Genomic DNA, 13,119 nt, shown 5'->3' on the forward strand with positions numbered 1-13,119 from the left:
TGTTGGCATGGTGGTGTTGGGCTGATGGTTGGACTTGGTTATCTTAAAGGTCTTTTCCAGCCTTAATTATTCTGTGATGCCAGAGACTCTGTTGTGTTTAAGCTCATTTCCCCACTGGTGTATCCAAACCCTTGGAGATGCTTGGCTTTTTGTTTTGGTTTGTGTTTTTTTTTTAAGGCGGGGGGGAGTGGATTTTTTTTTTTAATGGGAAAAATGATGCAGGTATTGCTCTCCCTGCTTCCTGAGAAACGTGCGTGGCTGACTGGGATGGTCCTAAAGATGGAGACGCAGGGTGAGAGGTACAAGTTCAGCTTCCACCACAGGCACAAGGTCCTGCTGAAAAGCCGCGTTCGCGGGAGCTGAAATGGGCTGGTCGTGCCCGGGGGGGCAGCGCTGGGGGGAGGCAGCTCCTCCGCGCGCGCAGGTCGGAGCTGATGCTCGGGGTCCCCGTCTCTGCTGGGCGCTGAGCCGCGGTGGCGGCCTCGGGGACGGTCCCACGCGTGCCCCCCGCCTGGGTGCCCTCAGCCCCCGGGGTGGGGCTGTCCCCGCCGTCCCTTGCGGCGGTGGGTGCCGTTTCACGCCGGGGACGAGAGTCCCGCTCTCGCAGCCGCGCGTGGGGACTACTTCAGTGCAAGCGTAAGGGCTTTTAAAGTACCTTTCCTGCCGGCAGAGAAATAATATAACCGAATTCTCGGCGCTGGTTAAAGCCAATTCTGCCAGAACCTGTTTTGTATCTCCCGTATTTCCTGGTGTAATCCCGGTAACCCCTCCAGCCCCCCCCCCCCCGCCCTTCTAGCCGCCCCGACAAACGGGTTTCCAGCCGGCGAGGGTCGCACACCCCGTCGGGGGGCTGGGTGCCGCGGCTGGCAGGCAGAAACGGGGGGACGTGGCAGCTCGTAGGGCAGCGGTGGCACCAGCCGGGCCGGCTGCGGGGGTGGGAGAGCGGGGGTGCCCCAGGCAGAGGCTGGGGGTCGGCTCCCGCAGCCCCCCCCGGCCTCTCTTTTGTTCCCCGCTCCAGCGGCGCTTCGGCTGCTCTTCGCGTGAAACGAGTTCCCAGGCGCTCTCGGGAGGCGGTTGGGGAGAGATTTCTCCCGCATCATCCTTTCGGAGCTAATTGCTGGCGATGTGACGTCAGCCCGGTGGATTTCTCTCTCGAATGGCTGCGGGAGAGGCGAGGAGGGCCCGGCGCGCGCGGATGTGCACCCGAGCTCGCAGCCCTTGAGCGCGCCGAGCTCGCTCCCGGCGCTCGCTCCCGGAGCGCGCTCCGCTGCCTTCGCCAACCTGGGTTTATCTTTTTAGTTTCCCCCCCCCCCCTTCCCAGCCGGTCTCCCCGCACGCTCCTAATCTGACAGCGCCTGGTAATTAATCTGGCTCCCCCAGCCGCTGCAATAGGATTAGAGGGAGGGGAAGTGCGTCACGAGGTACGAAGAGGGGTTATGCTTTTGGTGAAAGTCCGGGGAGGGGGGGAAGGTTTGAGAAAAATGGGAAATAGGTTGGTGTGTTGCTGGGGGGGTCGTGTCGGGAGCGAGCGCGCATGGGAGGCGGGGCGGGAGGGACCGGCGGCGCCGGGGCCGAGCCCGGCTCGTCCCCCCTTTCTCTCAGCATCCTCCGGTGATCCTGGAGGTGATACAGGCACAGCAGCATCCATGGCCTGCCGCTAGCCTCAGCACTTTTTTTTTCCCTCCTTGTTATTCTGGCAGCTAAGCGAGCTGGGGCTCGGAGGCGTTTGGTTGAAGGGCTTGCGTTAAGCATCTGGTAACTGGGATCGTATTCTCCCGTGTTTTTTCAGGCTCCTTGGAAATTGAGGAATGCAATTCTGCCACCATGATGGAAGGTAGGTGATGATCTGAGCATGTCTTTCGGGATCGCTAGAGTTTTAAAAGCAATGGTGGAGGAAGCAGGATGCACTGAACCTGCGCGTGTGAATCCTTTTTCCTTTTTTTTTTTTTTAAATAAAATAATAATAATAATGAAAATAAAATCCTCCCCTCCCCCTAATCCCAATCAAACCGGAGCACCCTGCCCACTGCCGGCGAGCTGGCAAGCTGGCGGATGGTGATATAATACCAAGCCCATCAGATTATTTGCAATTCCATCCCCGGCCCTGCGTAGGCAGCTCGGGGTATGCAAACGCCCGGTGAACCGGCAGAGCCGCCGGCTCCTCCGGCTGGCGAGGCGGCAGCCCAGGCAGGGAGAGGGAGCCCAGGCTGGGATGGGCTGGTTGGTATTTGGGTCCTTTAACCATGATTTTTTCCCTCTGCTGGGAACCCCGCTTTCTCAGCCTGCCGTGATGCAGAGAGGATGAATTTAGGTGTTATCTGTAGGCACGGGGGCTGGGAAGCCTGTCGATGACTGCTAGATGGGATTCTGTGCTTTTACGTTGTAGCCGTATGGATGAGTATCTTTTCAGTAGGAAACAAGGATATTTGAACTTAAGGTAATTTTTGCTGTGTAGTGTCACCGGTTTGAAGGCGCAGGCTCTGGGGAAGGGGGGGGGGTGGATGTTGGGTTGAGGCTTATTGGAATAAAAAAGGAAATGAGAACGAAATACGGGCTCCAGGCACAAGATACTTCAGGGAGTGTTGTGAGACTCTGCGTCTGATCATGTGTGGGAAAAGCCCCTGGGCATTAAAGAAATTTTAACCTATGTCATTTGTCTCAGCCATATGTAAAGCTGGTTTTTTGTGTGTTAATGCCTTCTGGAGTAAGATGCAGGGAAAGGAAGACTTTTTTTATTTTTTTTTATCAGAATAGATACTTCAGTGCCAACAAGATAAAAATATTCTTTGTTTTTTTCATGGCCCTTTGGCCGAGGCAGAAGGGCCCACCTTGGTGAGGGCTGTGCGGAGCCGCATCCAGCGCCGGGCTCGTGGCGCTGCCGGCATGCTAACCAGGCAGCTGCCTGGCCTTCCCCGAGATGACAGGCAGAAATTGGGCTGTCTGTCAGCGTGTCCCTATAAATCACGGTCTGTGGCCCTGTCCAAATTAACCTAGAAAGATGCCGGGCTCCGTGTAACCGACACTTCTTGTATCAACTTAAAATACTTGCTGAACCTTGGAAATTCGGGTGCTGTAATGGCCATGTGTGAACACACAGGAATTGCTGCTTGCTATTTTTTTGATTCCTTGATGTTAAGAGGATGTTGTGCTGCTGTCCTTTGACATGAGGAAATGCCTTCAACGTCTCCTCTGGTACTGATGATAGTCACAAGCAAAAGAGATCTTACTTTTAGACCATGACATCAAACTCCTCACACCATGTTGACATACATGACACATTGGGAACCAGGCACGCAGCCTGGGCAAGAACGGGTGATTTTTGAGAAGATGTCATTAACAACCGTTTTCTCTCAAAAGTGCCTGTATTTGTGAAGGAATTATTGTAGATAAATTGAAGTTGCCCTGCTGTAATTCTTGGTTTGTGTTATTTAACTAGTCTTGAGGCTGGTTGGGAAGGCGGCTGGGTTTCTTGTCAGTTTGGGGTGGGTTTTTTTTGTTTGGTTGGGTTTTTTTCTTCGAGGATTTTTGCCTTGCTTGTGAAATGCCCGTGATGTGCTGCTGTGCAGGAGCCTTGGCTGGCGCCGTGGCCGAGGCAGGTGGGTGCAGGCAAGGAGCTGGCAGGGGCTGCCCTGCCCACACCGGAGAGGTCGGCCAGGGCTGGGGCAGCCGGCTCATCGGGCTCCGGTGGAGTCAGAATTGCCTTTCGTGAACCAGTCTTGCATTTAGAAAAAAAAAAAATAATAATTGGGGGGGGGGCGGAACAAAACAAGCCAAAAAACCAACCTAGCCATAAAAAGTTTCCCCATTACCTGTGATTTAAACTGCTTAAGATGTCGTTCTCCAACTCGCTAATGCGCATGGGAACCTAGAACGGAAGCGAGAAAATGGCATTAGGAGAAATAATTACTGCTTTTGATGAATTTTTAAACAGTTGGAAGCTCTGTTTGTGGAAGAGTGAAACTGTTGTGACCAATATCCTACTGAACCACTGGCACCTTGCAGAGGTGCTTTATTTTAACAGAAGAATGCTTTCAAGTGCGTGTAGTGTAATTTGATCTGGAACCTTTAAAGCTGCACAAAATACCTATAGTTCCCCGCTGTCAGCATGTCAAAGGGTTTTTAGTATTATTATAATTATTGATTTTGCTTGTCTCACCAAAATGTTGGACACTGTGCTGGAAGCTGGGGGGGGAGCCGGGCTGTGCCAGCCTGGCGTGTGCCGGCGCCCACGGGCAGCCCCCGCACCGCTGGGGTGCGGAGCACGGGGGCTGCCCGGCATCACCCATGGCTGGTGGGATGGCCCTGGCTTGGGTGACATTTTTTGGATCCTCTTCTTTGGAAACGAGACAATTTGGCTCCTCGGGGATGATGCAGGATGTGCAATTTGTACTAGTCTGTCCTGCACCCAGCACGGAATATTTCCTCATTCTCCTGGTAGATGGGGAGAAAAAATGAATATTTTTCATCGTGTGCTTAAAAATCATGACGACATCTCAAAAAAAAAAAAAACAACCAAAAAAAAAACCCACCACCAAACCCAAGTGTGGATGCTGTCTCGAGAAACCCGTCCTTGCTGGGAGAACTGGACGCAGGCCACGCGGTATCTCAGCACCGCGGTCCTGCACCGGTGCTCCTCACCCGTGTTGGGGATGGCTCTGCTGTGCTTGGCCTCGCTCACGCAGGTGGAAGGTAGGAGGTGGGGATGGGGACTGTCAGCTTTGCATTGACAAAAATAACCCGCAGCCCAACGCTTGTGTGTCAGCACTAGAGCTGGGACCCAGGCTGCTGCTGGGGACGTCCCGCCGCATCCTGGAAAGGTCTCTGCGTGTGCAGCTGTCGCTGTGAGAGGGGTTTGCGTGTTCCCTCTGGACAATAACTCACCAGTACTCAGAAATGCGCTGGGCACGTCACTAAGGTAAACATCTGTGCACGAGAACAAGTTTATCTCTTTTTTTTTTTTTTATATCCATCTGTTGCATCCCCAATGCTCTGAAGGTATTTAACACGGCTTAATTAAGTTTTGAAATCACTGCTGCAACGTGTCACTCAAGCCAGAAGCTCTGCGATGTTTGGAAAGCCTAGACAACTGTGTGGCTGGTGGTTACACTGGAGAAGGTCGTTTCTTCTTCTGCAGGAGATGGTACCTGCATTTTTCCACAGCCCAAACCAGACGTTTGCTGGGGAAAAGCTTTCCCAGAGTGGAAATTTCTCTGTAATTCTCTTCTCCAGGCTTTTTTGCACCTGCTTCTACGGAGTTTGGTCACTCCGGGGAACTTCCATGGATGTCCGGTCACATCCAAAATGGCAAAAACTTTCTTGCGTCATCTTTTAGCAACGGTTGTTCCCAAGCCTTATGTTCGTCATGCTGAACCGGTAGTACTGGGACCAGAGGCATCTAATGGCACATAAAAAAGCCTTTTTCTCGATTAGGCAAAAAAATTGGCTTTATTATATTTTAGGCGGTCTCGTTTCGGTGAGTGGTGCACTTAAGTGAGCTTTGTGTCGTCCGTGTGACTTGGCAAGGAAATCACCTGGTAGAAACATTTGGGGTTTATTTGAGAAAGCCAATAGCAGGTTTGAGGCAGTTAACGTAAACTCAGGCATGGATGGCAAAACCGTCCCAGAAAATAGGCGAAGACCACAACACCAGGTTGGGACCCGTATTTTCCCAACGCGTGGTTTGAGCAGTAACCCGTGCCTGAGCCTGGGCTTGCCAAGAGGCTCAGGGCTTGGGCTTGCGGGAACATCTCGGAGCCGTGTCCCGAGATGCAAGGGGGGCTTTGCCAGACCTGCTGGAACTGCTGCCTAACCAGCAGACCTGACGCTGGTGGGGAAACTATTTTTTTTTCGTGAAGGCACGAGAAGATGACGTTTAACCCTTCTGTTCCGCCCTGCGTGGCACGGGGCGATGCTGTGCCCAAGCCAGCGGCTCGGCTGCCCTCGTAGCCCGGGGTGGGCACAGGGCTGGGGATATTTTGCTGCTTCTTAAACTCGAAGACATGCATAAAGCCTTTTTGGGACGCGTTTCGGGGGCTGGTCCCACCCTCCGGCGCTGCCTGCACGGGAGGGCTGAGGTTCCGAGCTGCCGAGGCTGAGGCACGTGAAAATGGGGGGTCGGGAAGCAAAGCGTTCGCAACAGAAATAGCGAGGGGCTCTTTAGCTCCTGGGTTTATGGGTTCAAAAGCCAGGGCTGTGGTTAGCGTGTCCAGCCCAGAGCTGCTCCGGGGACAGCGACGCGCTCCCACGTCGCATCGTGGCGCTTCCCGCGACGTCTCGTGCGCTCTGGGGCAGAGTCCAAAACTGCACCCGAAGGGCATCGACATCAATTTTGAGCGAATTTGTTCAGCGGTCCCGAGGTCAGGCAGGTTGCAGTAGCAACCTCTAGTCTATGGGGGGGGGGGAACAGGGGACGGACCCCAACCCTTTTTGCAGGCGTCTGAACCCTTCCTGCTGAGCTGGTGAGGATTTTTCCAGCTCTAGTTCATTGGCAGCTTGTTTCTCCAGGCTGGAGGAGGGAAGGAATAAATGGCTCCAGCTCAAAACCAACAACCACCCAGCAAAAGGCCCCACCCAAACTCTGGGAATTTGGGAAACGGTTTGGAACGGGGCTGGCGGTACCTGCCAGTTAAAACCCGTACGGTGCCAACGTGGTGGCTGAAGCGGTTGGCGTTGAGGGTTTAAACCGAAACACGAGCGAGGCAGCAAAACCTGCCGTTTGCCTCGCACTGAAAATGATGGGTGGGATGTAGCAGCTGAAGCAAAACCCAAATAGTTGTGTGGTTGTGGGTTTTTTTTTGCGGGGCGGGGGTGGAAAGGATAGAAAATATGGCAAAACTCAACAACTGCCTGTGGCGCAGGTCTGCGAAATGCCTCCTTGGAGTGAGCCCCAGTTTAAAGCGTGCCCTTAGGCATCTCGACCTGGTGCCCAAACGCAGAAATTTGGGCTTCTCTGCCAAGGCAGAAACTTTCTGCATGATTCATTGGCCTTTTTCAAATTTTAAAGACATTTTAGGAAAAAACTACAGGTTAAGTCAAGCGTCTATTCTTTTTGAACCTTCATCCCAGGGTCTTAAGCAGTTAAAGGTGGAAAAACCTGGTCGTGTGTGGAAATACCCTTCCCTAAATGCCGGTGTTCAGGCTGCAAAGCTGTAGGTGGAAAAAATTATGATTTACCCAGCGCTTGTGCCTGGGATCCTGACCCGCTGCCGGGATTGGAGAGGGAGCAACGTGGAGCAAAAAGTGGAAAAGAAGGGGAAGGCAGAGCTCCTGTCCAAACCAGCAATCTTAAACTATTTGGAGGGCCAAAACTTGGCCGAGCTAGAGAGACTTGCAAAGCCACGAAAGATCCGTCTGGCTCTGGAAAGCCGCTGGGCTGCGGTGCTGGCTGCTTCCCCGCTCGGGCTGCGAGCGACGCTTGTGCGCGGTAGCGGTCCCACTGTGCTCGTCCAGTATAGCCCTTTTTTTGCTTATTTTACTTCAAGAAGACAGTATATTCGAGTTGCTGCAGGCTCAGCAGGAAAAAAGCAAAGAGCCGGCCGAAGTGCCGTGTGTTCGCTAGCGGAGCGGGTCGTGCATGTGCAAGGCAGTAGCACAGAGTGTGTGTAGCCTCGGCTATTTGTTTTTAATAATTCAGTTGCAGGCTGCTGTTTCTGGGGGCTTTTGAAGGCTTTTTTTGCTTTATCTGTGTGAATGAAAGAGGAATAAGGTTTGCGGTGGTCACCGTTACTGGGTTGTTGGTTGGGGTTTTTGGGTGGTGGGGGTTTTTTTGGTTTTGGTTTTTTTTTTTTTTTTTGCACTTAAGCCTCGCAGAATGATTGCTTTTAATTTTCAGTTTCGGTTTAGGTGTGTTTTAATTTCATAGATGCTCAGCAGGCAGCTGCCAGTGCCAGCGCCGCTGCCTGGGGTGTGCACGCTTTCTCGGGAGCAGGAGGCATGGAGCGGAGGAACAGACGCGGAGCTCCCACCCCGTCCTGCGAACCCCCATCTCCTCCCTGCACGCCAGTGGGCTTCACCGCGGCGGTGGGAAGGGGAAGTTCCCCACCACGTCCCTATTTACACCAGATTACGTTGTTTGCAACCAGTGTTCCAAAGTATCAGGACTGGAAAATCGTACTTTGCAGCCCGCATTATCTGGGAGCTGCTCCTTACCCGTCGCAGCCTTGGAAAAGCATCCCTGCTTTCTTCACACTTAAATTATTGCTTTTTTTGTATGTGTCTTTTTGGGGTGTTTTTTTTGTTTGTTTTAAGGAGAGTTATTGGAGGGGGGGGAATTCTCTTGAAATCCTCCACCTACATGTTACAGGGAACTTAAAACCTCATCTTGAGATTAATGTCATCACCCGTGGGATGTGTGGAAATAATCTGGCGGGGAGGTTTGGGGCAGGTTGAGCCGAGGAGGACGGGAGGAGCGGGGCCGGCTTGGCAGCTTGCTCTCCATCACCCGGCGGCAGCCGCCTGTTCCCGGAGGATTTTGTACAGCCCCGCAAATATATTCGTTTCCTACAGTCAGTTCTACAGAAATCAGTGAAGATGCCCCTTGTTATCAGAGCCAATTCATCGTAAACGGGTATCAGGCTTTTAAACGCACGCTTGCGTGTCGGTGGGCATTTGGTTAGTTTGTGCTTCCCTTAAATTATCGCCCGGCATCACACCCCCCGCCCGGTGGGAGGGGGGAGACGGGCCGTATCCCGTGCCCCACGCTTCTTGCAGACAGCATCAGCTTCAAGAATAAGCTCGTGTCTAAGACATCAGCCTGGATGTGTGGGTGTTTTGGTTTCTTTTTTTTTTTTTTGGATGGCTTAACCAGAAGCTTTTGTATCAGCTGATAATGAAAATGAACTTGGGTATTATGAGACAGTACAAAAAAAATCTGTATCAAAATACTCCCTAATGATCTGAACCCGCCTCCCCGTGAGCAGGGTCTGGGAAGCCAGTGGATGGATGCAGACCCAGCTCTGCATGTGTCTTGAGGGGGCTTTTTTTTTTTTTTTTTTGATTCATTATTGCTGGGAGCAGCATGATTAAAAATAAAATGATCTTCCCCAGTATTTTGCTGTCAGCAAATAAATTAATAAATACAATGAAAGCGGTCCTGTAGGCACCTCGTTACTGGTGGGGTGTGCTCGGAGCTGGTGGCGTTGATAATATACCTGATAATGAGCTCATCTGGGGCACTTTTAGGTCCCTCATAAGGTGCCCTTCCAAATATCAAAGGGGGACTTAATTTTTCGCGTGGTTTATTGGAGTTTTGCAGGGGTTTGGCCTGGTTTGGGTGTTCGTGCCGAAGATGCAAAAGAAACCCGATAAGTTGCTGCTAATAATGTTAATAATAAGGTCATTTATGCTTCATGTTTACCTGGGGCCCTTGAGCTCCTTCCTGCCGCGTGGGTCCCCTGCGGGGAGACCGGCGGGCGGGAGAAGCTCCGTGGGTTTGGTTAAACGCTGCCTGGAAATGAATTTTTTTTTTTTTTTTCCTTTGGGTCAAGCCTCCTGCTCTTATTTTTAGTTGCGCTGTCGCCGCGCTTAATCACTGCTTTAAAATCCAGGTATTAACTTGACAACGGACCGCGGGAGGGACGGGACGGTTCGAGGAACTGGAAAGCAGCGTCTCGTCACCCTTTATTTCGGGCGTGAATCTTCCTCGTGCGGCGCACGTGGACGCTGCGGGTGTTTTGGGGATGAGCAAGTGAGGCTTCTCCCTGGCAGCTCGCCCGGAGCCGTGCCTCATCCCCGAGGAAGCGGCTCCCCGTGTCACGCAGGTGACAAACCCACCCCCCCACCGGGGAGACGGGGCGTGGGAGCTCGCGGGGGGTCCCACGGGCGCTGGCTGGGTCGCGGGGCGGATTTGGGGCGGCGCGCCGAGGCGAGGATTTTGGTGCGTTTTACCGAGTCCTTACGCTCTGCATAAGTAGTCCAACCGTAAGAATCGGCGTGTTTTCCGTAGAAAACTGTCAAAATGGTTGCTGGGAGTCTGTGGCGTGCAGGGAGGTCGCAGGTTTTAAGGAGATGCCTTTTAAACCCGGGCTGCGAGATGGGACGCGCTGCGGAGCGTGGCTCCAGCCGAGGAGCAGCCGTAGCAGCGGAGGAAAGGAGAGGTTTGCACTGGGATTTTTTTTTTTTTTTGGGGGGGGTGGGTCGAGGGGAAGATAGCAGCATGGGGGCTGCGATGTGCACGGGTGTCCCTGGGTGCGCTGGGTGCAGGGAGCTGCCCCACCAGCCAGCTCGGCGCTGGGGGGGGGCGTGTGGGGGCACGTCGCCTCCCGTTCCCAATGACCAAATAACCCCAAACCCCCGAAAAATAGAAATCTGAGTGTTGCTTGGGAGGGAGAACCCGTCCTGGACAACTTCTTAAACAGCGCAGCAACCTTTAGAAACGCATCTGGTGTTTCTGTGCGCCCGCCAGCCGCGGGTGAAAGCCACAACTGTGCCCGGATTCGATTTCCTGACGATATTGGTGGAGATGTTTGTGTGCCGCACGCCCGGCGTCTCTGGAAGTCGATATTAAAAATCTAATCCCTGGGGAAAGCAGGCGGTGAGCGATCCCTGCAGCTGCTTTACCGAGGTTGCCGGACAACCTGCGGGCAACGATTTGCATCCTTCTGATCTGAAGTAGTCCTCGAGTGCTCGGCTCCGTTGCAGAAGAAAGATGATGCCCTGCGCGTCGTGACGTGTGCTGCCGCCGCCGCCCTTGGTTTCAAGGACAAGCTCCAGCCGCTTGCCCCCAGCTTTGCGTCGGGGCTGGGCGCGGGTCCGTGTGACGAGACAGAAACGTTTGGGCTCCTCGCTGCGCCCAGCTGCAGTGATGCTGGTTTCGCCATGGGGAGAGCCTGGACCTATATTTTATATGGGACATAATTATTACAATAATTATAACAGGCAATATATTTATAATATAGCTGTAATTACAATAATTATTAATATAATGAATATATTCCCGTGGCTCAGGGTGTCCCCCCAGGCGCTGAGGCTGCAGCTGAAGGCTGGGGTCTCAGCCGGCGCCGTGGGCGCGTGTTACCTGAACGCAGTCGTGCCTGCGAAGCAAAGGGGCCAGTCCGAAGCCCAGACGCAGGTTTAACCTCGGGCGCGTTTAAACGAGCCGGCGCGTGCCCCCCCGCTGCAGCGGGCGTGTGCCGAGCGGGGGTTTCGGCCCCCGACTGCTGCGGTCAGGATTTGGGCGGTTTGCAAAGGGAATGAGGTGTGGAGCAAAGGGAAAGACGTGAAGGTCCTGGGAGCCCAAACCGCTCCGGGTACGTGGGGTGGGCGCTCGCCACCCGAAGCGGAAGCGGAGCCGTGCGTGGGGCTGCCGCTCCGGGGCGGGCGGGACACGTGTGCCTGTCAGCCACAAACCCAGAGGTGGCCACTTGGCCACAGGGCTTTCTCTTAAGTTCTTTAGAAGCTGGAGTAGGATATGTGTTTTTCGAAAGGTGCTGAATATCAATTCAAAAACTCCTTAGGCAGAGCTCACTGCAGCCTGTTGGGAGGCTTAATTACCCTCACAGCTGAAAACGTGGCTGAATCGGCCACGGGAGCTTGTATTGCCTCTGTCCGTTGGAGCGCCGAACCCTTCACCGCGTTTCTGTTCCTGGGGTGGGTGCTTGGACCCCAACGCAGCTGCTCCCGACGTGGTTTTGGTGCAGCACTGAATAGACGAAGCTCCCGCAGGTGCCCTCCTCCTCCTCCTCCTCCAGCCTTTCCTCTGCCCCGATTGCTCTCCCATCAGCCCCGCGCCAGCTCTGCCGTCGCCCCAGAAGCATTGTGTGCCGGGGTCGGACGCAGCGGCAGAGCAGGACCGAGCCCAGGCGTGATGGCACCTCTCTGCTCCTCTTTGGCACGTCCCCACTTGATGGGGGGTGGAGGGGCTTGGTTTGGGTACAAAGCCTTTGATCTCCTTGATGATGACCAACGGCACCATCGCTGGACACCCCAGTGGAAGGTGGTGTGTCCCACAGCTCAAAACAACATTATTTACAGAACTCAACAGCCTGGGACCTTGAGCCAGGAGCGACCGCTCCTACGGTAGGAGAAAATGATCCCACACCAGCCACTTGTGATGTTTTAATTTATTCAGACTTAATTTAGGCTTGCAAGTGCTGTTAGTCCTTCAATGTCTTCCAACTGAAATTTCTGATAAGAAGCAAACTTCTCAGCATTTATTTTTATTTAAAAAAAAAAACAAACAACCAAAAAAACCCACAACTGTTGTTGCTCACTTTTGTTTTCAAGTATCTCCTTTCCTGAAAGCCACAGGCAAGAAGCCAACAGTGTTCCGCTCCAGCAGAGCGCCACAGAAGTGGCAGTGAGGCCATCATCCCTTTTTCCTCATTTTCTAACAGGGAGAAACTGTTGTAAGCGTGTGGAAGATTGTAATGCGTGTTTGTGGGACTTTGCTAACCAGATAATATTTTCAATAACTTGGATGTGTAACGGGGTAGAATAAATTCCCCTTAATGCCTGGCTAGTTCGTTATCAAAGATGGCTTTGTTAGCCCCCATGGCAAAGCTAAATGTAGTGGTTTAGTGATGGTTTACACTGGAAGCTATAGGTTTACTGGGATGAAATATTAAGTACAGTGAGACCGTGCAGCCGCGGGGCAGAGCTGGATGTTTTTGCAGCACTGCGTGTCTTCGGGGGGGGGGGGGGGATCAACTGTTTGTCTCAAAAATGACTTTTTATGTATTTTGAGGTAGCAGAGCAAGTAGGCTCCCACGCGTGACTCCCCCAGCCTTTTTGAAGGGGTTTTCCAGCAAATTTTCAGAAAGAGGAATTTCCTGACTGGTTAAAACATAGGCTTGGCTTGTGCGGGGAGAGGAGTAAGTCTAGTCCTCACCCTGGGGAGCAGCTGGGTTTTGGGCCCCCAGCAGTTAAATATCAATCAAAATTATCATCATCTAAAATTTTCAATTCTAGGTAAACCTTCCCATTTGGAACCAAGGCTTGTTCAGAGGTCAGAGGTGTATCACACTGGGGATTTGTGTTCTTGCTGGGAAGACACAGCTGCCCCTTGGCCCCATCTCCAAGGGCCTGGTGGTGGTCCCTTCCTCGAGCGGAGGGCGGTGGTTGCCATCAGTGGGGCTTGAGACGAAAACGGCTGCACTTGGTGCTGTTAAAGCCCAGGGGCTG

General features: G+C 53.2%; 1 protein-coding gene across 1 annotated transcript in view; it reads left to right on the top strand.

Moving 5' to 3' along the window:
• Positions 1–267: 267 nt before the first annotated feature.
• Positions 268–13,119, top strand: part of SGIP1 (SH3GL interacting endocytic adaptor 1) — a gene marked incomplete at both ends in the record, with an annotated part of 52,533 nt that continues 39,681 nt past the window's right edge. The window contains 2 exons of the mRNA XM_082003090.1: positions 268–292; positions 1,790–1,834. Of these exons, the coding sequence (XP_081859216.1) occupies positions 268–292; positions 1,790–1,834 (70 nt within the window). The remainder of the gene's footprint in view (positions 293–1,789; positions 1,835–13,119) is intronic.

The sequence above is a fragment of the Phaethon aethereus genome (assembly GCF_964289735.1).
Source record: "Phaethon aethereus genome assembly, chromosome: 8".
Lineage (NCBI taxonomy): Eukaryota > Metazoa > Chordata > Aves > Phaethontiformes > Phaethontidae > Phaethon > Phaethon aethereus.